The sequence below is a fragment of the Peromyscus eremicus genome, chromosome 1 (assembly GCF_949786415.1).
Source record: "Peromyscus eremicus chromosome 1, PerEre_H2_v1, whole genome shotgun sequence".
NCBI lineage: Eukaryota > Metazoa > Chordata > Mammalia > Rodentia > Cricetidae > Peromyscus > Peromyscus eremicus.
In genome coordinates this window covers 184,906,200-184,933,393 of record NC_081416.1, presented here as the reverse complement: position 1 = coordinate 184,933,393, position 27,194 = coordinate 184,906,200, and the positions used below count along the sequence as shown (strand labels likewise).

Here is a 27,194-nt window from a genome sequence, read left to right as displayed (position 1 = left end):
AAACCTTCTAGACCAAGACACCCAGAAGCAAGCATAAAAACAATCTATAAAGGCAAGCGAGATAAATCTCCAACTAGAGCCCAGTTATGCTATCACAATAGGTTCTAAATATTTCAAGATAGATGAAGCCCATGAAAAGTACCTTAAAACAAACTATATAAAGTTGATACAGATCTATGAAGAGGAAATGAATAAACATGACAAAGAAACCCAGGAAAACACAAAGAGAAATTGGAGGAAGTGAAGAAACCCCATAAACAAATCAAGAATATACAAATACAGAGGTGAAGGAAAATAATATAACTGTTAACAACATGAAAATGAAAAGAGAAATAATAAAGAAAACACACATTGAGGAACTTGTGGAAATAAAAAACTTAGGAATTTGAATAGGAACTACTGATGCAAGATTCTACAAAAAAAAGAAGAGATGAAAAATAAAATCTTAGGCATTGAAGATATGGTAGCAGAAATGGAAACATTGGTCAAAGAAAATATTATATCTGAAAAAAACTGCCAAATAAAACATTGAGTAAATTTGGGACACTATAAAAAACCAATTAAATGCAAAAAAACAGAGTAAAGGCCCAGAAAAATATTTCCAACAAAATCAGAAGAAATTTTTAACCTACAATAAGAGATGTCTCTCAAGTACAAGAAGCATACAGAAAACCAATAGAAAACAAACATTAGAACCAGAAGAGAAACTTCTCTAAACACATAATAATAAAAAAAACAAACATACAAAACAAAGAAAGCATATTAAAAGCAAAAGGGGAAAATACCAAATAATGCTGGGTGGTGGTGGTGCATGCCATTAATCCCAGCACTCGGGAGGCAGAGCCAGGAGGATCTCTGTGAGTTTGAGGCAAGCCTGGTCTACCAAGTGAGTTCCAGGAAAGGCGCAAAGCTACAAAGGGAAACCCTGCCTCGAAAAAACCAAAAAAAAAATACCATATAATATATACAGACAGTACTGACTTGCAAAGGGAGACTCTAAAAGTCAGAAAGGCCAAGACTGATATGCTGTAGACTCTAAGAGACCAGAGAAGGCAGTCAGGCTACTATATCCAGCAAAGGATTCAATTGCTATAGATGGAGAACATAAGATATTCCATGATAATTCAAAATAAAAATAATATGTTTCTACAAATACAGGCATAAAGAAGTTTCTAGAATAAAACCACCAACCAAAGGATTTAATTACTTTCATGAAAACACAAGGTATAAATAATCTCAGACCAGAAATAAAATAAGAAACACACACACACACACACACACACACACACACACACAGAGCACCAACAAAATATCAGGAATCAACAACCATTGGTCATTGATATCTCTCACTATCAATGGTCTCAATTCACTAATAAAAAGACACACCCTGACAGAATGGATGGAAAACCAGAATTCATCCTTTTACTGCATACAAGAAACACACCACAACATCAAGGACAGTCATTACTTCTGGATAAATTGATGGATTAAGTTATTTCCTGTAAATGCACCTAAGAAGCAAGGTTGTGTAATATTTGACAAAAAAAGACTTCAAACCAAAACTAGTCAAAAGTGTTAGGAAGGCCACTGCATACTCATCAAAGGAAAAATCCACAGAAATGATATTTAAATTTTCTACATCTATGCCCCCAAGACAAGGTCTCCAAAGTTCATTAGAGGAACACCAATACTGCTTAAATCATATATTGAACACACACATTGATAGTGGGAGAATTGATTACCCATTCTCACCAATAGATAGGTCATTCAGACAAAAACTTAAAGGAGAAATACCTGCATTAACTAATGTTGTAAATGAAATGGGCCTAAGAGATATTTGTAGAACATTGCACCAAATCACAAAAGAATATATCTTCTATGTGCATCATGGTACTTTCTCCAAAATTAACTACATTCTCAGAAACAAAGCAAGTCTCAACAGATAGAGAAAAATTGAAATAACTTTCTGCATTATATCAGACCATCATGAGTTAAGGTGAGATATAAAAAACAGCAACAGAATTCTCACAAATTCATGGAAACTGAATAACTCTCTAGTGAATGAAAAGTACATTGGGACAAATAAAACATATGACATCCTAGACTTCAGTGAAAATGAATATACTGCATACCCATAATTGTGAGACTCAAGAAGAAAGTGGTACTAAGAGGAAAGTTCATAGCACTAATTGTCTACATAAAAATACTGGAAAGATCTCACACTAACAACTTTACAACATGCCTAAAGTCTCTTGCAAAAAAGGAAGTAATGTTACCCCAGAGGAGAAGAGAAAAAATATATAATCATATTTATGTTTGAAATCAATAAAATAGCATCAAAGTGAAAAAAATAAAAAAAATAAATGTATTGAAGACCTGATTTTCGGGAAAAGTTAGCAGGATAAACAAATCCTTGTCTAGTCTAACTAAAAGAAAGACAGAGAATTATCAGATTAAAAAATAAATGACAGCCGGGCGTTGGTGGCACACGCCTTTAATCCCAGCACTCGGGAGGCAGAGCCAGGTGGATCTCTGTGAGTTCGAGGCCAGCCTGGGCTACAAAGAGAGTTCCAGGAAAAGGCGCAAAGCTATACAGAGAAACCCTGTCTCGAAAAACCAAATAAATAAATAAATAAATAAATAAATAAATAAATGACAAATGACAGGGGTGCAAACAATAGACACCAAGAAAATCTAGAGAATCGTAGGAACATACTTTTACAACATATACTCCACCAAACTGGAAAATCTAAAATAAATGGATAATTTTCTTGGTAGATCTCCCTTTCAAACTTAACTCAATATCAGATATACAATTTAAATGGACCTATAAATCCTAGTGAAATGGAAGCAGTCATTATATGTCTCACAAGGGGAGGAGGAAGCCCACAGTCATAGGGTTTTAGTGCAAAATTGAACTAGATGTTCAAAGATGAGTTAAGATAAATTCTTTTAAAATTATTCTATAACACAGAAACAAAATCAATATTACCTAATTCATATTATGAGATAGAGTTACCCTGATCACCAAACCACAGGTGAGCCTAATAAAGAGTGAATGACAGACCAATTTTCCTGATGAACATCAATGCAGAAATACTCAATAAAATACTTGTAAACCTAGTTCCATATCTCATCAAAATGATCATCACAGAGATGCAGGGATGGTTCAATAGGTGGAAACCTACTAAGGTATCAACCATATAAACAAAATGAAAAAAGGAAAGAAAACATGATCATCTCATTAGATGACAAAATCCAACACCATTTCATCATAAAAGTCCTGAACAGAATAGGGATGTAAGGGATCTGCCTCAACATGATGAATGTGATTTTCAACAAGCATATGGCCAACGCTAAAATTAGTAATGCTGATTTCTTTAAAACCCGTATTTTTTACTTCCCTTTTTAAAATTATATAAGACAACATGAGTGTGAAAATACATTTGAATGTTTTAGCTATAATAATGGAAAACCACAGTTAAGATATCCCACTTTACAGTGAGAATGAATAGTTGAAAAAAGACCAAGCCGGGCAGTGGTGGTGCACACCTTTAATCCCAGCACTCGGGAGGCAGAGTCAGGTGGATTTCTGTGAGTTCGAGGCCAGCCTTGTCTACAGGGTGAGTTCCAGGAAAGGTGCAAAGCTACACAGAGAAACGTTGTCTCAGAAAACCAAAAAAAAAAAAAAAAGCCCAAATAAATTAATGAGCATGTTTTTTTTTTGTTTTTAGTATGAGCAAAAACTAAGGTCCTCATTGTGGTAAGTACATACATCTAATTCAGTCAGTAAATGCAGCAATATCTTAAGGTCCATCTACACCCTCTATGGAACATTCTGAAAGTAGATAAATCTGCATAGCACATAGACACTTGTCTGCCCATGTTTATTTCAGCATTATTCAGAATACAGAAGATATGGAATAAACCTTTTATGCCCCTTAACAGAAGAGGAAATAAAGAAAATACCTCCTATAAAATTTTGTTTTTATTTCATATAAACAAGGATTCATTATTGCTATTTCCAGTTCATTCATAGAATTTGAAATGTTTCATTTCATTAATTAGCACAATTAAATATATACACAGTGATTTCTTTTTTTGCCTTTTTGAGAGAGGGTTTCTTTGTGTAACAGTCCTATCTGTCCTGAAACTCATGCTATAGAACAGGCTGGCCTTGATCTCACAGAGATCCACAGTGCCTCTGCCTCCAGAGTGCTGGGTTTAAAGGAGTGTGCTACTACCATTTGGCCAAGTGATTTTAAACTATACCACATACATTGATTTTAGAGAACTTTAAATAAATAGCTTATATGAAATTCATAAATAATTAAACCAGTGATGAAAATTAACAAATATGATTACTGGGTACAGAATGCTCTTAGGCATACACAAATTCAGAAGAAAGCCTCAAAAGATTTATATATACATAGTGGAGTTGTCCCCAATTTGAAATAAGTAGATTATGTCATTAGCAGGAATTGAGGATGGAGAAGGATGTTGTGTTAACTAAAGAGACAGACTCTGGAGATTCAGATTTTTCACAGATTATAGATGTGTCAGTGTGCATCTCTATTTGGGTGTGCATATATACACACATGACTGCATAAAGAAAGTAGGAGAGGTATTATTTGAGAACAAAAGGCCTGAAGAAATTGGTACTGGTATACTACATGAAGTAAGTATGAAGAAAATATCACACGTCTCACAAATTAAACAAGCACTCATAATCATAAAGTGAAAAAAAGTGTTCTAACTAAGAAATGAAATCAGTATTTACATGAGCAATAGATGTGGGTTACGGAGGGGCAAATACCAACAAATGACATGCTACACATGTGTTAATGGCCACAATAAAAGCATTTATGATGTATATTAATTAAAAATCATTATTACACCAAAAACAAAATTGGATACAATCCTGAATCTGGACCACTGGAATTTTAATTTGCACCCTTTAAGAAAGGTGAATTTGCTCTCTCTTCATATGGAAGAATCTTCCCTTCACATTCCTCCATATCCACATCTTAGGACGATAGCTCATCCCAGGACCAGAGGTCATGTACATTTTAAATATTTCTATTTGAATGTACAATAAGATCTAGAAGAGGACAGTAGTCCCATTTGCCTCATCTCAAGTACTAAATAAGACCTATCACCACACACAGCAAAGACTTGACCCATATTTTCCTACTTTTCCTGCAGTCCATGTCCACTGAAAGAGGCTCATCATTCCATGCTCATCAGAATACTCTCACATGGGCAGTACATGTTCTAGAATGCAGACTTAGTAGATGACTAGGAAAATGGTGTAAGGAGGTCACATCCCAGTTTCTATTTGCTCATCAGATACTGAAAATAGTCTTCTTTGCAGCCACTACTGGATTGTAAAATGAGCAAAAACAAATTAGGAAATCAAAGATAAAGAAGATGAAACTGATTTTTTGAAATGTATTGATTTGTGAGAACTGAGGATCTTGGAGGAATATCATGTTTTAGAAATCAAATATTCAGCTTGTCTTTTCATTAATAATGTTTGATTGAGAGGAGGAGAAATGCTATGTCTTACATAATATATGAAATGAGGAAGAGTGGTCTGGTGTTTTCTCTGGATCTTGTTGAATATTTAAAAAATCAACATTTAATGTAAAAATGAACTGTGATTCTTTGATGAGCTGGATAGTTTTGGAACAGCAGAATTTAGGAAATTTCTGAATGTGGCCTGATTACTGGTTCTCAAGAGAGTAGAAAGACAGGATTTAGTAAATATTCTGTACCTGTCATTTTTGTAGCATAGGCCCCACTGTACATGTTCTGTGGAACTCAATTGCTACAAATAAGAAGTTGCTTTACCCTGACAAGAACTTTGTGATACAATGCCCAATGTGTAACCACGGATTCTGACTTTTTGAGTAGTCCTCCTGAACTAATAATGCATGTCTCACTGTGGATCATCTATTAAATTCCATGACAACCCATTTAAGGCATTAACATTAATGGGTTGTTGAGGCAGTCATGGTCCAAATTTTCCCAAGATGGCATCCTGCCAGGGGCATTAATTATCACAAAGATGAGTGATGTCATGACACTGCGTGAACTCTCCTCATATATATTTATCAACCAAATTTAATCACGTGGACTGACGATATCAGATGAAGAGAAGAGAGTGTCAGAGATTGCTCAAGCAGTGAGGAAACACCAGCAAAAACAAAAAGCATCATAAATGCACAGGTGTCTCCTCTTCGTCCGCAGAAAGAAAAGCAGATGGGCATACATGACTGCCCATTTGATGTGCTTATCTGCATGGCATGTCAGAATTGATACTGCTCAGGCATACAGCTGGACATATATGTTCATTTTGACTTTCCTCTTCTTGCTCATGAGCATTCCACTTCTTGTGTCCAGTTTCATTCATCACAGATGCTCCTGGAGAAGAAAGCAGAAAGAAGAGAAAGATGGAGACGTGGTGCAGGTTGTGTCTTCTCCCTGGCAGCAGTGCCTTGGCCAGTGGAAAAAGAGTATTTCAACAATGTTTTGAATATTCTTTTGTATGTACTCTGAAATGTTACCATGAATATTTTATGAGGGCTAAAAGAAGTGGATCAGAGCAAAGCTTTGAATCTTCTCCCCTATTTTTCCAAACTTGCCCATCAATAAACAACCCAAAATTCTTTTAGAGACTCAATGCTATTTTTCTAATTTTATTTTGTCCAGAGTGTTTCTTGTTTTTCTCCCAGTTACAGCTCCAACTTACATGGCTGGAAGCTGAGTTAAGAACAAATGCTCTGCCTTGTTCTATCACATATAGCCCTCCTCTTCAAAGTTTCCATAGCACAGGAGCAAGTGATGACTAATCAAATGGATCACCATTTTATATCAATTAGTATCATCCTAAGTGGATACAAGTAAACAGCCATAGAGTAGAGTCAGCTGATGGTCCTTCCATCAGTGTGTAGGGCCTAATACATGTGCTAGGACAACTAATATTTGTGGCACATTTAGCTGCAGAGAATTTTCACCCAGATATACAGTTCCTATTTCTGATGCTCTGAATGTGGTTACACTATGTCTTCTGAAGCCTCATTGAGAACAGAAGTAGGAGACATGTTCATTGTGAACATCATGTTTTCCTATTCCTCCATGCTTCACTTACATACATGAACAACCCCTGGCCTTTAATTTCAAAGTCCAGTTCTTCATTCTCTCTTTAGTAAAGGAGGAATGTGTGAACTGTATATGATATGTTTGCATTCTTTGAAAAGTGAGTCTGTCACTTCTCTTGTCACTTGCCTGAGTGACAGCTGTGGCATGGGATACTTGGCAACACTCAAGAACAGGGTTAGAGAAGGTACCTACTTGCACATCTTTGCCATTATTTAAGAAGCATGTGTCTTCTCTCATTGTATCTAAGTTTTTTATTCTCTGACACTTACATTCCAATTACCTCCTATGTTTGCTTTTGGTAATTTTGCTAAATATATCTGTGTATTTTGCCAAACTTGGCGTAATACACATTTCATTTTGTAGATTGTTGATGGCTGTTATCAAACACAGCACTTCAGTTCACTGGGCCACTCTGACGGCTCAGGTACTTGGTGTTTCTGAATGTTTAGTGTGCAGGAGTTAGTGTTTGAGCTTCACAAGTTCTAGTCTCAAATTCCTGTTGTATGATACTGAAATTTTCAATTTTTCTGTGTTACAATAAAGAATATACTAAAATTATTTTTATTTTTAAAATGTACAGGTAAATTTCTATTTTTATACATAAAAACACAGTGGTACAGCTTTGAAGTGGAAATGAGATTGTATTTAACTCTGAGTGAATCATTCAGAATGAAGGAGTATGTTTGATATTTATTGGTCAGTTGATATGAAATGACTATAAAGAAACATAAGTTATTATTCTTCCCACATAACAGAAACACAAATTGGTATTGTTCACTCACAACTGACTTATAACTCATTTTGTATTACAAAAATACCCTCATAAACATTTTTCATACATTTTACACTTTATAGTCTTCTATTTTACAAAGATTTAATACTGGCATATACAAATTTCAGTAGGATGCTGATTCTGTGTTAGTGTAAGTGGAAAGTCAGTCATGAGATGTTTTCTAGAAAAAAACACTATGTTGATCAAATATAACAAGTGTGAATATATGGCTTGCCTAGGTAAACATAAAATAGGTGAACAATACTGGGGAGGTAGTAAATGTCCTTAATCTCTGCACTCAGGACCTAGAGAAAGGTTTATCCCTGTACTTTTGAGGCCAGTCTGCTCTAGAACAAAGTATCATTCAAAAGCATATAATGCATTCTTCACTATGGCCTATGTAAGCATTAGTCCTGTCCATACATACAGGTGAATAGTGACATATATCTTTACCAAATACATCTCTGGTAGTTAGATTAAATTAAAAATAAATCTCTAAAGGAAAGATTTTACATCTGCACTAAATAAACCAGAAAAACAAAAGAACAAGACAAAGTGGATATGAGGGTATATGTTAACTAGATTGCCCACTGATTATTAAAATTATAAGCACAAGAGCCACATGCTGTGCAAACTATTATGTGTTCATAAGACATTATTTGACTGCCTTAGCCAATTTAGTGACTATCATAAGAAAATATCATAGTCTCATGGATTCACACTTTACATGTGTTTTTCATATTGCTTGATAATTCCAAAATGAAGACACGATCAGTATTGCTGTTTGATTAAGTCTGTGTCTTTGTCTTTATCTGCTATGTAAGCACTCCCAAAGCAGAAATGGACACTAATCTTGTGGAAGATGCCAATGGCTCATGCTATTTATGGGAGATACACCTTCATGAATTTAAAAGCTTTTGTAAGCTTCCAGCTTCTTATGTCATTCCATCCTCTGTAGCTAGAGTTTTCCTGACTGGCTTACAGTCAGGACAAATCTTTGTCACCCGCAGTCCCATAGCTGTCAGACCCAACCAAGTAAACACAGAGACTTATATTGCTTACAAACTGTATGGCCGTGGCAGGCTTTTTGCTAACTTTTCTTACTTACAGCTTAAATTAATCCATTTCTATAAATCTATACCTTGCCACATGGCTCATGGCTTACCGACATCTTCACATGTTCTTTGTCATTGTGGTGGCTGGCAGTGTCTCCTTCTGCCTTCCTGTTCTTTCTTTTCTCCTCTCTGTTAGTCCCACCTATACTTCCTGCCTAGCCACTGGCCAATCAGTGTTTAATTTATTGACCAATCAGAGCAACACATTTGCCATACAGAACATCCCACAGCAATCCTCAAAGCACAGGACAGTTGTTTCAGTATTATTAAGGGGTGGTTGGGAATACCATCCAGTTCAGGTTGGTCCTTCTATTGACTAAAAGGATAATCTGTAAATCTCTGTCTGTAATAAACACCATACCCTTTTACAGAACACCAACTGAAAACAAACACTTTCCATTGGCCTTGGCTTTTTCCCTGGATGAAGTCAATAGGAACCCTGATCTTTTGCCAAATATGTCATTCATATTTGAATTCTCTGAAAGTGGTTGTAAGACTGTGTCAGAATTATACAGTCTCATGCCTTTATTTGAAGAAAAGGAAGATCTTCCCCCTAATTATAATTGTAATGAAGAGACTACGTGTATAGTGATGCTGACAGGACCAATCTGGGAAACATCTGCGATGGTTGGGACAAGCCTGGACCCTTACAGATCTCAACAGGTGAGACATTTTTGGTGTGGGTTTGTCAGAAATCGTGACTCTGTTGGTACCACTCCCAGATGCTAAGAAGAGTGTGAGGAGGATACTAGCCTCACACTTATGTCAGACAATGTGGTTCAAGGGTGCTTTTCAGAGACTTGATGGGGCTTCATTTCCTTTTTTGAAATTGAGATGAGGAAAGAGGTAATAGGTAAGAGGATTTTATGGAACTCTTTGTGGATAGTTTGTTTACAAGTTCTTAGGAGTACATGCTACCTCATGCTTCCCACTGTGTCCCAGGTCCTCCAGCTTACCTATGGACCTTTCCATACCATCCTGAGTGATCATGAAAAATTTCCCTATCTGTATCAGATGGCCCCCAAGGACACAGCTCTACCCCTCGCCATAGTTTCTTTGATGCTTCACTTCAATTGGAACTGGATAGGACTGGCCATCTTAGACAATGATCAGGGTACCCAATTTCTATCACATTTGAGAAGAGAGATGGAAAAAAATATAGTCTGCTTTGCCTTTGTGAGCATGATCCCAGTCAAGATGGATTTATACATGTCAAGAGCTGAAGTATATTATAACCAAGTCATGACATCATCCACAAATGTTGTTATCATTTATGGTGACACAGACAGTACTCTAGCTGTGTGCTTTAGAATGTGGGAATCTCTAGGTATACAGAGAATATGGGTGACCACCTCACAGTGGGATGTCACTACAAGCAAGAAAGACTTCATCCTTGACTCATCCCATGGAACACTAGCTTTTGCACACCACCATTCTGAGATTTCTGGTTTTAAAACTTTTGTCCAGACACTGAACCCTCTGAAATGCTCAGATGAATACCTCACAAGGCTGGGATGGATGAACTTTAACTGTGAGGTCTCAGCTTCTAAGTGTAAGACACTGAAGAATTGTTCATCCAATGCCTCATTGCAATGGCTAATGGGACAGACTTTTGACATGGCTTTTAGTGATGACAGTTATGACATATATAATGCCATATATACTGTGGCCCACGCTGTTCATGAGATGCTTCTTCAACAAGTGGATTATGGGAAAGGACACTATGCTAACTGCTTGAAGGTAGTGTGTCTTCTATTGGATGAAATGTTGTGTTATCAATACCATCGCCTTACAGTCTGTCAGATGCCCTGATTTACTTTATAAATATTATAAATATTTAATAAAATAGAAATACTTCTGAAATATTTTCCTGGTAAGGATGTAATCTATAAGTTGGTATAAATCTTAATGCAAAACAGTGGAGTACAAAACAGTTTTTCAAGGAATATCAGTGATTATCTTACAGAGTATCTGAATATCATCGCCCCTGCTCTATCACTGGAAACATAACAGTCCTTCCTCATTAATCCTCTCCATGAGAAGAAGAGTCCTACTTCATCAATTGTGAAATATGTGGTAATCAGTGTATCAGATGGTTTTTACAAGTGTTCTCAATAGATTCTGCCCCACTGTAGGCTCTGGGGAACGTCTTTGGCACTTTGAGAGTAATTTCACAGGAAACAGTGCTATAATTCATTTCAGAACATACATTTGTATACATGTGTGTGAATGGATTGTTCTCATTGTGGATGGGAGTATGTTTCTGTATCTATGTGTATATCTGTGTTGCTGTGTACATATGTGTTTCTTGCACATATATCTGCATATCTATCTGTCTGTGGAACTGAGCATAATTTTGTCTCATGTCAGTGTCTTTCTGTATCTATGTGTATATCTGTGTTGCTGTGTATATATGTGTTTCTTGCACATATATCTGCATATCTATCTGTCTGTGGAACTGAGCATAATTTTGTCTCATGTCAGTGTCTTTCTGTATGGGAGTTTGTTTCTATGCATAACTTCCTGTGTGTGTGTGTTTTACATTATATGTGCTTGCATGTGACTATTTGTCTATTTTGCATATTGCTTGCACAAATGTGTATCTGTGTTTCTTTGTGTCTCTCTGTCTCTTTGTCTGTCAATTTGTCTCTGGATGTGAGGATAAATTTGTCTATGAGAATGTCTCTCTCTATGGGTGTTTCAATCTGTGTTGTCTCCTTGTGTGTATTTTTCTATAAAAGTGTGCATTTGTGTGTGAGCCTGTGTGATTGGCAGGTTTCTGTTTCTGTGTGTCTATTTGGATTCATGTGCCTGATTATGACTGTATTTTCATGTGTGTGTCTGACATGCATATATAAGTATGTGTATATTGTATGTAGCTGTGTGATGTACGCATGTCTCTATGGATGTGAGTCTCTCTCTTTGTCCATGTGTCTCTCTCTCACTCTTTGTGTGTGCATTTTTCATATCAATGTTTGATATCTATATGTATGTCTGTGTTTCTTTTTGGTAGTTTCCTCTGAAAGAATTTAAATTCTAGGAAGGTTATGATACTTTTATTTATCCACTTACTTTTATTACATTTATCCTCTGGGCACCTTCAATAACATTGTTTTTAAAAAGAAATCAGTATATTTTCTAACTTCAAGAACAGGCACATTCACTGTAGAATGCTGCCTCTCTTTCAGCTGCACTCCTTTCTGAGGAAGACTCACTTCACTAACCCTGTTGGACAAAAAGTGAATATGAACCAGAGAGAAAATCAACAGGCAGAGTATGACATTTTCCTGGTTTGGAATTTCCCAAACGGATTGGGACTTAAGGTGAAAATAGGAGAATTTAGTCCATATTTTCCACATGGTCAACAGCTCCATTTATATGAAGACGTGATAGAGTGGGCCACAGGAAGTAGACAGGTGGGTCTGACCTAACTGTAATCATTTCTGATACACAGTGGTAACACAGTCATGTGGGCCCATATCTCCTGCCTTGTAACTAGTGAAAGGAAACAGACTGCCACAATAGGATGGTCTTTCTAGCCTCCCTCTTTATGTTTTTTTTCTTTTCAGCTTTGATGTGACATTTTATTAATTCTTTGAAGGTCTCAGACATGCATGCTACCCATACAGTGAATTTTTCTCCTTGCAGAAAATGTTTCTGGTATTTAATATAAAAAGAAAATTGATCGTTACCACTGTACTATATTATTTCCAGGAAAGTGAGCAATATACTCTTGATGCCATTCTGATTATTACACAATGCTTCTCCTTTTTTTCTGCTGAAAATTTGACATAGATGCTGAAATACTGAAGCTAAATGTAAGGAGGATTAAAGTAAACATTTGCAAACCATTAATTATTATTATATAATTTGCCTTGAGACTTTTTACCAACAGGTTCCTAAATGGTCAACATCTCTAACCACACATTAAGATAATATTTTCATAACCCATTTAAATACCCTATAAATGATAACTTTGTTCTTTCTTTTTTCCTTCTTTTTCCTATTAAATGTCTATGGATGTCTTGTCTGCATGTATGCCTCTGCAACACTGGTATGCCTGGTGCATATAAATGTCAAAACAATGATTTGGATCCCTGGGAATTGGAAATAGTTCAGGGCCACACAGTGGGTACTAAAAATCAAACTTGGGCCTTTTATCTGATCAGGAATTGTTATAGATAACTGAGCCAATTCTCCAGCCATGAAGCATGTCCTGTGTAAAAGAAATTTCTCATTAGAATATTTCTTGATCCCACTAATTCTTTCACAGTTCATCTAAACAAGAGTGTATCTAATTTTCTTATGTGTGTGGGGAGAAGGTAGTAGAAGAAAAATAAATGACTTCTTAAAATTTATAAATGATTTATTCTACTATAAGTCTAAGGTATGTTATAGGTATGAATTCTGATGTGGGTAGTTTCATGGTATTCAATTCCAAATTCCTGACTATAAAGTAGCTTGAAATTTAAAGGAGTAAACTTTAAAGAAATCCTCAAGTTTGATATAAAGTTGTATCTCATAGAGACCAGATAGTATAAAATCTACAAAATATTCTTTTTTCAGATTAACAAGGAAAGATACTATCAGGGAAGAGGACATATGAGCTGAAGGTACAGAAACTGAACTTTCTATCTATTCAGAGAGCAGCAATGAAATGTCAAGTGTGCTCTAACCAAGCTCACTTGAGCATTACAAAAAAACATCCACTGGAGTGTGGGAGCCCGTTCTCGGGTTCCTCGTGGCTTTCCCCAGCAGGTCCGCATAGAGGATGATTAGACCACGGGCCTGAGTGCAGGTGTCTGAGATGGTCTGCACTTGGCTATGCTGGGGGAGGAGGTCTTTTGCTCCACCCCTTGGCGTCTCTATAAAAACCCTGGGGCAGAGACAGTCGGGGCCCGTTGGAATAGGTTCCAGGCCCTCTCGAGGCTATCCTTTATATTCTATCTGTTTATCTCCGCGATATTCTCCGCAATAAATCCTTCTATCTAATATTTCCTGCTGCTCGCACTCAAGAAAACTCTGGGGAACTGTGGGGGTGGTTGGGTAAACGCCCCACAGAATGGCGCCTGAACAGGGACTAAAGAAAAAAGAAAAAAGGGACTAAAGAAAAAAAGGGGGGACTAAAAAAAAGGGGGGACTAAAGACAAAGTAATAGGGACTAAAGATAAAGGAAAATAATAGTTTTATTACAGAGTTTTTGGCGAAAGTGCTGAGTTCAGCCCTGCCAGTGGATGAGGCATGCCGGTGTTATGGAAAATATATATTTTTTATATATATTTTTGAGAGGCAGGGGTTTTATCCTCGAGAGAAAAGGAAAGCGGACTGGAAGGATGTCCGATGCTGCAGCGAAATTCTCTTCTGTCAAAATTTTCTATCTTCTATCCCTTTCTCAATTTCTATCTGTGAAAAATAAGTATAAGGTATAGGGTAGTAATATAGTGTAAGAAAAACTTAGAAATGTAAGATATTGTAGAAAAAAATAAGTAAGGCAACTAGACAGAAAAACTCTTCAATTTTCTAACTTTGGGGGCTATGAACGCAAACTGGGGGAAAAAATCTTTCTTTGGGCTTTACGGGTAGTAAAAAAGCTCTTTGAGCTTATGGGGAAGAAAAAGTTTCCAATGGAAGCTTTTGACCTGGGGACAGCTGAAATGCTAAGTCCAAGCGGCAGGAGAAAGTGATTTCTCCCTGAGGCAAAAATGGGGATGTAAAAAGCCAAAAAGCTTAAAGTTGGGAAGTTTTGGGAAAAGTTGGTCTTTCTCCTGGGGGGAAAAAATCTTTCTCTTAAACTATAAAGCTTTTCTTGGAAAACTTGGGGGAAAAAAAATCTCTTTAAAAAAGCCTTAATCTTTCTCAAAAGCTCTTAAACTTAAAAACTAAAGACTTTAACTTTCTCAAAAGGGCAAAAATTAGAATCACCTGAAGATATTAATATGGGGACCACCTGTGATTAGCTCAAAGGGAAAACAAACTTAAGACAGCAAAACCTCTAAGTTCTTTCAAGCTTTAAAAATCCTCCCTGCAATGCAGGAGGCAGGGACAAGTTCTAAAAACCTCTTCTAAGCTCTGTCTCTTCAAGCCAGTAAAAGACAGTGGGTCAGAGTACCCCGAGGGAAACGCTTGGGAGAGTGTGGGTAAAGAGCTACAGAGAGCCCAAAAGGGCAGGAAACTTTACCTGAGAAAAAAAAAGCCAAGCTTTTCAGTTACAGCCGAGCTGAGGCATCAAGGGTTTTGTTTCTGAGTGAGCATCTTTGAAAAGGTGCTCCTAATCGTCCTAACGCAAAGATCCCCTGAAGCATTGTATCCTCGCTTCTGAGCAAAAACCCGGAGGCGACTGGCCAGCGTCTCTGAGTTGGGGTGCATTTCGGGGATACTAGGGTTCCTGCAGTGGTAAACTTCCTGGAGCACAGAGCTGAGGCAGGAAGGTGCAGGACCCAGGGGAAGATTGCCAATGAATAAAACTAAAGCCAGTGGGAACGGCACAGTTGTCCACTTTCCTACAAGTCCCGGGTTGATAGGTCCACAGCTGAAAAAAAGAAATCTGAGAAAAAAGCTTTTCTATCAAAGTAAGGACCTTTCTGGGAAAACAGTAAAGCTGAACTGTGTTTGAAGCAGTTGTGCTGCTGAGTCAGAATGCTGTCTGGGGAAAGAGCCCAGCCAGGGCAGAACAGAACTATCCAGGAGTAAAGCTTTCTTTTCTGTCAGAGAAAGCACCTCTTTGAGAAAAGCTTTGTTTCAACTGACTCCCGTGAGATGAGGGGGAGTGTAGCCCTGAGGGGTGATTGCCTCTGGCATAAGCTCTGTCCTTGAGCACCCAGACAAGCAAACACAACCCACTGGGGGACTGGGCCAGGTGAAGGCCTGATGAAGCAAAACACCTGTCCTAATGGGAGTTTAGAAATGGCAAAAACCTCTTTGTTAGATTTTCAGTCTGTACGCAAACCACACAGACCCCGAAAACAGACAAAAAGCCCTACCTTCAGTAGCAGGGAAAGCCGCCACTGTAGTGTCGGAAACTGTTTCTGGGGTAGAGGGGATAAACTGAGACCAAACTGGGAACTGTCTGGGAGAAAGACTCTGAAGAAACAGAGAAGGGACATAATCCTCCCCAGAAAACTATATGACCTGAAAAAGCTGCTAGAAATTGAGGCAGATTTGGGGGGAGAAAAAAGCCCCTACCTCCAAAGGCAGCTAGCAGAGGAACAGAGCTGCAGATACTTGAAGCTCTGCATCTGGGGAAGGAAGGAACAAGCAAAATGATATAGATCAGTGGGAGAAAATCTCTCTGAAAGAGCTATGGGAAAGTTGTTGTGAATGTTTTTCACTGACTGGCTAAGACAAACACAAGCCCCGAGGAAAGTTGCTATCAGAAATGCCAGCCTCAATGCTAATGAGGCAGGTGCAGTTCTGATTTGGGGGCCAGTGTCAAATGAAGGAGAGACACCTGTTGAAGTCAGCTGAGGAGAGAATAGAAATCTCCCAATGTGCCATAATTGAAAATGTAAAATGCTTGTTCAAATCTCCCGTTGCAAAAGCAAAAAACTTTGTTCAAACCTCCCAGGCAAGAATTTGTAAGCAAGTCTGGTAAAAAAGAACTTAGAAGTTGACTCTCAGACCCGAAAAGAACTATGGGAAATGACTGATGGAAAAATGATATAAAGGACTGATATAAGGGACTGATACTATTATGGATTGATATAAGGGAAATGCATTCTGGGAAAGGTAGTTTTTCCACTAAAGATGGCGACATTGCCCTGAAACACGTTTGTCAGCTCGAAAATACGTTCATGGTAAATTTAAAATACAGCTTAAAAAAAAAAAAAAGGAGGAAAATCATCTAAGAGTTTAAGTGTCAGTTCCAATGAAACATTGAAAGGATACGGAACTAGGCGCTTCACGGTTTGGGGCTCCATTGGTAAAATGACTTATTTACCCTAATAGCGGTGCAAAGTTTTAACGGTAGTTGGATGACAGAAAGCTACCTATAAGATCAAACAAGCTACTTTAAAATCCTTAAAGCAAGAGAGCAGTTTATACACTGAACGTTGTCTTAGATATGAAGGAAACTTATGCTATCTACAAAAGAAAGCTGCCATGCTTTGTGGGCCATATTAGAGTTCACTCCAATCTTCTTGGTCCTTTAGCTGAAGGTAATGCGAAATGGAAAGATCCCTGCTCGGGATTGTGGAAGGGTCCCGATCCTGTGTTAATATGGGGTCGAGGACATGTTTGTGTTTTTTCACAAGAGGAGAATGAAGCTCGGTGATTACCGGAGCGTTTCGTAAGGAGCTTGGAACTAAGAAAGGTCAGCTCCAATGATGTTCCTACAATGGAACCAGAATGAAAGTGGCTCAATTAGTGTTTCTGAGGTTTTGTCACTGGTTAATGCAAACAGTGAGGAAATAGAGTTCGGAGCTGTGCCGCTTTTGTCTTTACTAGCTCCTTTGGAAAAATACTTTATATCACCTAATAACTGCGATATTTGGCAAAGAGCTTACAGCAGCTAAATACGGTAATTTCACCATCAGCGTGAAGGGAAGTTTTTCGGTAGAACAAACCAAGAGTACTGCTGTAATAGAAACATTTGTCTGAATTGAAGCACTTAGGGGAACTATTATGAATTTGGGTGAAGGGACAGCCTCTAGTTAAACACCGTCTACCGCTGACAGTGCATCTCTGCTGGGTCCGGAACGGCTGAGAGAACTGGCAACTTTGGAGTGTGGCATCATCCTGGGAAGGTTACAGTCCCCTAGCAACAACTATCACAATTCTATAACAACACTCACTAAATCCCAGTGTTTTATAACAAAGCTGACTATAAACTCTAAACGTTAGCAATGATGTATGTACTTCCTGTCTAGTTAAGAATCTTTCTAATAGAGATAGTGATAATAATTAAGAGTAAGAAATAGAAAAAGATGAAAATAAGATATGTAAGTTTATAAAAATTCTCTTGTTAGATCTGTTAAAAAATCGTTAGGTGTTTGCTAAGTTAAATATATGCTAATGGTAGCCCTATATAAGTTTGTAAAATAGATCTATAGATCCTTTAAGAATATAAGCTTGCAAGAAGTATCTAAGGTAGTCTTAAGACATGTAGTGATAAGCTTGTAAGAAGTAAAGATGTTAGCAGTAAATGTAAGTTTAAATAAGAATAAGATGGAATGAATATAAGAAATATATAAGTAATAAGAAATATATTTGCTAAAGTAGTTCTATAGTTTCCTTAAGGAGTATAAATAAGTAGATGTTAATACGTTATGTGAGTTTGTAAAATGTAGATGTTGAATGTGAGTCTAAATGCTTTGCAAGGCAAAAGGTTATATGTGAGTTTGTGAAAAAGTGTAAATGCTAAGTGAGTCTATGCTTAATGTATATGATGAAAAAACCTGAGATACAGAGTTAGTGTCCTAGGAGACTGCAAAGCAGGCAGTCTGAGTGGTTTTTCAAAAGCTCCAGAAGCCACTAAGAAGCTAAGAACGGCGGACGCCAGAACTAGCACAAGGCATCCGCAGCTGAGATTCATGGAAAATCAACGCAACACAGAAAAACCTGAGCTAACATCAAAAACGGTGCGGTTTAGACTACTACTGTACCTAAAAAGGTCTGTCTGTGAGAACAAAAGTTGCAGAGACGCTTGTTTGAAGTAAAATTGTTAACGGCAAATAGTTTTGGTTGAAAACCATCTCTTCATATTTGGAAGTGAAAGCCTGATACTAGAATTTATTTCTTGTTTGAACTTTTTGAACTTAAAATGAGATAAAATTACAAAAAGATTTTGGTTATGGATTTCTCTTATTTGGAAGGCTAGTACCAGAATTTATCATTTGAATTTTAAGACTTAAGAAAATGAAGTAAACATGAGATTTCATTGCAATGGGACAATTTTGAGTTTATTCATAGTAATGACCTAGGAACTGTTTGCTGGAATTGGGTTAAAAATGGAACTGTTTAAATGAAGAAATTTATTTCTACCTAGAATCAAGATGCAGTTTTGTGTATGCATATATGCTTTATTAACTGGTGATTCATGAATTGTTTTGTGGAACTATTTATGTAAAAATGGAATTACTTATGGAACTGGTTTTGTGTTAAAAATGGAACTGTTTAAACAAAAGTTTGGGTTTTATAAGTAGGCTTGAGATTTTGCTTAAAAAATTATAAGAAAAGGGGGAGAGTTAATATTCTTTAGCCTAATTTCAAAAGTTGTTTGAGTGGATTAATGTCATGTTTTGTTAGTAAGAAATGCAAATGGGGTATATTAAAGAGACTACTTTTAAAGTGTAAAGAGTTTTATTAAGAAACTGCTTTTGGATGTTTTGCTAAGTTTTCAAAGTGTTAATGGTTAGATTGAGAAGATTGCTTTTCAATATGGGTTTGTAGGAATTATATATGTTTGGGTTCCTCTAACTAGGTTTGAGATTTTGTTTAAAAAATTATAAAGAAAAGGAGGAGTTATGAGATTGAATTATGTTTGCAGAAACCTATTGATATTAATGCACCCTGGTTTTGTGGAGTTAAGGAAATATTTAAGTTTGATGTGAATACATCGAAGTTTTTCCTATGTTCTGTTAACAAGAAAATTCAAATGATTGAGTTAAAGTTGTAAGACGGAGAAAATTGTTAACTATATATAGCACCATATATGCTAATTCAAATGGTTCTGTTAAGAGTTTGCTTTGAGTTGTAAGACAGAGAATTGTGGCTATGTATAGCAATGTTTATGTTAACCTGTTAATGGTAATGATGAAGCTAAGGGATTCTTTAAGTTTGTAGTTGCCTTAAGAGTTTTTGGCTTAGAAAGGGCTTGAGGCAGCTAAGACTGCTGTAGTCACCTTGGACCTAATTCAAAAGAGAAATGCCATCTATATCATCCTCTACTCCCATACTGGGAGGTGTAACAGCTATGGAGATTGCTGTAAGCTATTAATAGTTATTTTTTTATATATTAAGAAAGGGGGACCTGTGGGAGCCCGTTCTCGGGTTCCTCGTGGCTTTCCCCAGCAGGTCCGCATAGAGGATGATTAGACCACGGGCCTGAGTGCAGGTGTCTGAGATGGTCTGCACTTGGCTATGCTGGGGGAGGAGGTCTTTTGCTCCACCCCTTGGCGTCTCTATAAAAACCCTGGGGCAGAGACAGTCGGGGCCCGTTGGAATAGGTTCCAGGCCCTCTCGAGGCTATCCTTTATTTTCTATCTGTTTATCTCCGCGATATTCTCCGCAATAAATCCTTCTATCTAATATTTCCTGCTGCTCGCACTCAAGAAAACTCTGGGGAACTGTGGGGGTGGTTGGGTAAACGCCCCACACTGGAGGCATATAGAAGATTAGGAACAATGCAAGCAGTGCTCTACTCACAGATATTAAATTTTCAATGCAGAAAAGAGGAACAAAAATATAAAGAAATCAAATCAATACAAATCCAAATGCCAGACTCATAGGCTTAAATGTGAATATGTTCAAAGACATACTAAAAAAGAATCCAAAGAATGATTAAAGCAGTATTCCAGAATATCAAGCAGGACACAAATCACCTCCAGCAGAATGCAATGAGATCACAAAACCTTGCATAAAATAAGGAAATGAGTGAGTAAGTGACTGACACATTTGAAAAGGTATAAAATGATGAAAAATTCAAACTAAAATATGTAAAGGAAAGAAAATAAATCAAAAAAATTCTAGTAAAAATTCTCACTAACAGAATATTTCAAGTTGAAGATAATATGGCATACTTGAAAAAAAAGGCAAAAGAAATAGAAAACTGATAATGTGACAAAGGTAAAAATAAGGACAAGTGAAAGATATATGGGACCGGGGGGGATAGGATTAAAGGATCAAGTTTACAAACAATGAACAGAAGAGAAGAAGGACTTACCAAGACATCTACAGTATATCCAGTAAAATACAATGGGAATTTTCCACAATATAGGGAGACATGTGGACATCTAGAGACAGGAGGCATTTAATTTCTAAACACATATCAGATAGAAACCTCCTCATGACATATTTTACTTAAAATTTGAATTATAAAGATAAAGAAAGAAAACTGAAGGCTGCAGAGAGAGAAACCCATTTCTTAGAAAGGTCCCTTCTAGATAACAGCAGATTCCTTCATGAACTCTCTTAAAAAGGGAGAGTATGAATGATGCAATTCAAGCAGGTAGAGATATAGCTGCCAAACCCTCTTAGTATACTCAACAAAGTTATCCTTTATAATCAAAGGAGGCTCCTCATGGGTATAAACTTGACTACATCTGGAATTTACTATTATCGGGTTTTTTTGAGACAGGGTTTGTCTGTGTAGTTATGAGGCCTGTCCAGCATCTTGCTCTGTAGTGTAGGCTGCCTGGCTCTGCCTCCCTAGTGCTGGCATTAAAGGTGCATGCCACTGCCAACTGGCTCATCTCAAATTTATTAAACCTCAAAAATGGAAGGCATACTTGAGAGGTGTTTTTTTTTTATTACTTAATTTCAAGTAGGAAAATACAGTTTTGAAAAATATTCAGATCTTTAAGATAGGAAGACATGCCTTATATCGTGTGATGGTGGTACATGCCTTTAATCCCAGCGCTCAGAAGGCAGAGGAAGGTGCATCTTTGAGTTCCAGGCCAGCCCCTTTTACAAATCGAGTTCCAGGACAGCCAAGGCTACAAAGAGTATTCTTCTGTGAAACAAAACCAAAAAAAAGGAAAGAAAGAAAAGGAAGTCATACCTATAATTTATATATTTTTTTAAGTTTTATTTTACAATACAATTCAGTTCTATATGTCAGCCAGGGATTCCTTTGTTCTCCCCCCTCCCGACCACCTCTCCTTCCCCCCCAGCCCACCCCCCATACCCACCTCCTCCAGGGCAAAGCCTCCCCCAAGGACTGAGATCAATCTTGTAGACTCAGTCCAGGCAGGTCCAGTCCCCTCCGCCCAGGCCGAGCCAAGCGACCCTGTATAAGCCCCAGGTTTCAAACAGCCAACTCATGTAATGAGCACAGGACCCAGTCCCACTGCCTGGATGCCTCCCAAACAGATCAAGCCAATCAACTATCTCACCCATTCAGAGGGCTTGATCCAGTTGGGGGCCTCTCAGCCATTGGTTCATAGTTCATGTGTTTCCATTTGTTTGGCTATTTGTCCCTGTGCTTTATCCAACCTTGATTTCAACAATTCTTGCTCATTAAACCCTCCTCTTTCTCGTTAATTGGACTCCCAGAGCTCCACCTGGGGCCTAGCCGTGGATCTCTGCACCCAGTTCCCTCAGTCATTGGATGGGGTTTCTAGCATGACAATTAGGATGTTTGGCCATCCCATCACCAGAGTACATCAGTTCGGGCTGTCTCTCGACCATTGCCAGCAGTCTATTGTGGGGGTATCTTTGTGGATCTCTGTGGGCCTCTCTAGTACTTTGCTTCTTCCTATTCTCATGTGGTCTTTGTTTACTATGGTCTCCTATTTCCTGTTCTCCCTCTCTGTTGTTGATCCAGCTGGGATCTCCCACTCCCCCAAGCTCTCTTTTCCTCCACCCTCACCCTTCATTACACCCACTCATGTCCAGGCTGTTCATGTAGATCTCATCCATTTCTACATAATTGGGTGATCCTTGTGTCTTTCTTGGGGTCCTATTTTCCAGGTAGCCTCCCTGGTGATGTGAGCAGCAGTCCAGTCATCCTTGTTTCACATCTAGTATCCTCCTATGAGTGAGTACATACCATGTTTATCTTTCTGAGTCTGGGTTACCTCACTCAGGATGATTTTTTTCTAGATCTATCCATTTGCGTGCAAACCTCATGATGTCATTGTTTTTCTCTGCTGAGTAGTATTCCATTGTATATATGTACCACATTTTATTTATCCATTCTTCAGCTGAAGGGCATCTAGGGTGTTTCCAGGTTTTGGCTATTACAAACATTCCTGATATGAACATAGCTGAACAAGTGCTCTTGTGGTATGATTGGGCATTCCTTGGGTATATACCCAAGTGTGGTATAGCTGGATCTTGGGGGAGATTGATTCCCAATTTTCTAAGAAAGCACCATATTGATTTCCAAAGTGGTTGTACAAGCTTGCATTCCCACCAGCAGTGGAGGAGAGTTCCCCTAGCTCCACATCCTCTCCAGCATAAGGTGTCTTCAGTGTTTTTGATCTTAGCCATTCTGACAGGCGTAAGGTGGTATCTCAGAGTCATTTTAGTTTGCATTTCCCTGATGATTAGGGATGTTGAGCAATTCCTTAAATGTCTTTCAGCCATTTGAGCTTCCTCTGTTGAGAATTCTCTGTTTGTTTCTACAGCCCATTTCTTAGTTGGACTGTTGGGCATTTTGATGTCTAATTTCTTGAGTTCCTTATATATTTTGAATATCAGTCCTCTGTCAGTTGTGGGGTTGGTGAAGACCTTGTCCCATTCTGTAGGCTGTTGCTTTGCCTTGTTGACCGTATCCTTTGCTCTACAAAAGCATCTCAGTTTCAAGAGGCCCTATTGATTGATTGTTCCTCTCAGTGTCTGTGCTACTGGTGTTCTATTTAGGAAGTGATTTCCTATGCCAATGCATTCAAGACTACTTCCTACTTTTTCTTCTAGCAGGTTCAGAGTATCTGGATTTATGTTGAGGTCCTTAATCCACTTGGACTTAAGTTTTGTGCACGGTGATAGATATGGATCGATTTGCAGTCTTGTACATGTTGATATCCAGTTATGCCAGCACCATTTGTTGAAGATGCTTTCTGTTTTCCATTGTACTTTTTTGGCTTCTTTGTCAAAAATTATATGTTCATCGGTGAGCGGATTAATGTCAGGGCTGGAGAGATGGCTCAGCAGTTGAAGGCTAGGCTCACAACCAAAAATAATTGATATCTATTAAGGTGAGGAAAAACATATTTTTATCTGGATCTTAAGTTGGGAAGACACAACTTTAAATTACATCATTTAATCTTGAAAATTCACCTCTAGTCTGGGCTACACCCTCTTCTGGAAGCCTATATAAGGACACTGAAAAGGAAATATGTGCTATTTGACTGCTTGCTCTCACCTTGCTAGTGAGTTCATTTCTTCACTGGCATTAGAAGCTAAATCTATGGGACTTAAGTGTTTAATAAAGATCAACTGAGACTTTCAGTATCAAAGAATAAGAAGTTTCTCCTTCCCTGTTTTTGCTATTTATACTCATCAATTGTTAGATTAACTAGACCACTTCCTAAAAGACATCCTAATTCATTTTCTGTATATATATATATATATATATATATATATATATATATATATATATGCGCACATGAAAAGAGAGAATCAGAAGAACATAGTAAGAGAGACAAAAAGACATAGAAAGATTCATTTTATAATTTCTGTTACTCTAGAGAACCCTACCTAATACAGAGACAGAACAATGTTTAGTGATGTACGTAAGTTATAAGAATTCGTAACAATGATAACATTTCTAAGGAAGCCACATGAAGAACTCATACACATGGAAAAGTAAGATAAATACAAGTGGTCATGGAAGACAAAGACAACATTAGAACACCAGACAGAAAAACAACTGTTATCAAACTATAACAAATATTGCAACAACAAAATGGTCAATAATTAGCAGATAATTCTCAATAACAATTCAATGTTTATCTTCACATTCTCTATCCATAATGCACAAATGAAAACATTGTTTTGTAAAAACCAACATTTATTTTTGCTTCCAAAAACAAAGCTCACGTACAAACATGGAGAGAACCCTTCTGTAAATATGGAGGGAAATAATTTTGAGGAAATGGAACATAGTAAAGAAAATGAGAGACTAAACTCTTTGTTGGACATGGATGGAAAAAATTCTCAACTAAACACTGACTAATGTAACTAAACAAAACACCAGAAAGATCTGTCCCTGTGACAAACATGACTTCATTCCAGGAATACACAGTGGTTCAACATATGCAGATCTATCTGCTAAGTAAATGCTGCACAAAAATAGACTCAAGCATAGGACTATATGATTATCCAAATATGTGCAGATAGGGCTCTTACCAAGGTCCAGCGTCAATTCAGATTTAATATTTAAGTCAAACAAAAACCTGACAAAATAGAAGGAAGATATCTTCATTAATAAGGTTTTCTTTTTATTATTCCAGCGTGATCACATTGAAATTATTTTCTATGGCAATCCTATTGACAACATTGTACTACAGGGAGAGAAACTGAAAGAATTTCCATTAAAATCTTCAGGGAGGCCAGTTATTCTTGGTGGTGCATATCTTTAATCAAAACTCTCAGAAGGAGAGGCAGGTACAACCTTCCCAGTTTTTGGCCATTCTGGCATGGATAGTAAGACCAAATGAGGTAGGGTTACATATGGAGACCCTCCTGTAGAAGTAACCAACCATCTTATTGAATAAGAAATACAGAGCCAATGTAAAGATAAAAGCCCAAGAGGTCAGAGCTAAGAAACTTACCCTTCCTGCTTCAGTGATCCTCTTCAGCCAAGAGAGACCTACTTCCTGTGTGTTTGTCTTTTTATAGGCCTTCTGTTCTGCCTTCTCATTGATTGTAAACCCAACCACATGACCGCCTCATCAGTGCCTGTCTGTTCAGACCTCCAGGTCTTCAATGGTTGGTATTGAGATTAAAGGCGAGTGTCTCCAATGCTGGCTGTATCCTTGACCACACAGAGATCTACCTAGCTCTGCCTACCAAGTGCTGGGATTAAAGGTGTGCTATTAGCTTTGACCCAGGCAACTTTATTTATTAACATACAAATAAAATCACATTTCAGTACAAATAAAATATCACCATATTTCCCCTTTTCTATTTTAATAAAAATGAAAAGGAAAAAGGTTATAACTAATATAAGAAAAACTATATACAAAAGTACAATAACTATATACAATATATACAAGTAATAAATACCTAAACAATGTCTAGTCCATTTGTATTGGACAAATTCAGAGAAAATAATTTCATTATCTATCCTATTTTGGTAAGTCCAAAATGTATCTAATTCACTTTCTATCCTAATTAATCTTCAACTATAACTAACTAACCTTCAACTATAACTAACTAATCTTCAACTCCCTCAGAGACCCAAGAAGGAAATAATATTAGCTAACAAAAATAAAAACAGGAAGTGCATGCAAGCAACTTCCAAAAAATTTGTGAGTTGACAGAAACAGCCAGCTGCCTGGACAGTCACCTCAGGTTCTCCGCAGTGCTGGGGCATCATCTTCAGCCTACAGGCTTAGCATATCTGACAGACTCATTTGTGAAGTAGGATGTACACAAGGTCAACAGTTCAACCTCACATTGGGTGAGAGCAGTCCATGTACCAGAAACACCTGAATTCCACTAGTGTCATGTCATGATTCAGGATTTTAAATTCTGGAAATTGTTGATGGTTTTTTAATTCAGCTCTCCATTCTTCTTGGCTGTGTATATATGGCTTCATCTCAGCATCCCATTCTTCTCCACATCCCTCTATTAAATGCCATTCTACTATTGAGAGGCATGAGCTTAGTTACTCTTCAAGAATAACTGTTTCAGCTGCTGTTCCATAGCACATCAGAAGTCATCGGCCCACTGCCTGTTCAGCTGCTTTTGAAGAAAAGGGCACTGTACCTTTTCCGAATTGTGAAGGCCACTTCAGGGATCGTGCCATATTGTCTTGGCCTCAGAAGATGCCTTTTGATAAAGCCATAACCACACTTGTTTTGGCAAGAATCAGTAGTCCTTTGTTTCATGTCCTGTCTGTCCATTTGGTCCTGTTGATTTGAGGATACTTTGTTGTCCAGTGGCTAACTTTTGCCACAATGAAAGTTAACTCCATATGCAGTTTCTTCAATGCCCATATTTTCTCTGAAGTAGATTGGTACTGCCAGGAGGTGACATGTCTCAAAAAAGAAAAATTTTCTAAGTTATTAAAACATTTTAAATGCCATATTCTGTAGATCTCTGAAGGGTTTGAAGATGACCTGTCTAAAATATATCTGCTCAATTTTGAAAACATATCTAATATAACTACAAGTTCTATTATAATGTCTAACTACTAACTTTCATTTCTTTATATCCTAATAGTTGGTAATAATAACATTCAAGGATCAGAAAATTGCATTGTTAAATGAATAGTATAAGTACAATTAGAAATATACATATAGCATTTTCTAACAATA

At 37.5% G+C, this 27,194-nt stretch overlaps 1 protein-coding gene across 3 annotated transcripts in view; it reads left to right on the top strand.

Annotated features, from left to right (window-relative positions):
• The window catches only part of LOC131902646 (vomeronasal type-2 receptor 116-like), an 81,968-nt gene that overhangs the window by 28,426 nt on the left and 26,348 nt on the right, over positions 1-27,194 (top strand). For 2 of the 3 annotated variants that reach the window (XM_059253658.1, XM_059253656.1), the window contains exons 2-4: positions 9,423-9,714; positions 9,994-10,791; positions 12,240-12,467. In XM_059253658.1, the coding sequence (XP_059109641.1) occupies positions 9,423-9,714; positions 9,994-10,791; positions 12,240-12,467 (1,318 nt within the window). The remainder of the gene's footprint in view (positions 1-9,422; positions 9,715-9,993; positions 10,792-12,239; positions 12,468-27,194) is intronic. The other variant, XM_059253657.1, reaches the window with a different exon arrangement.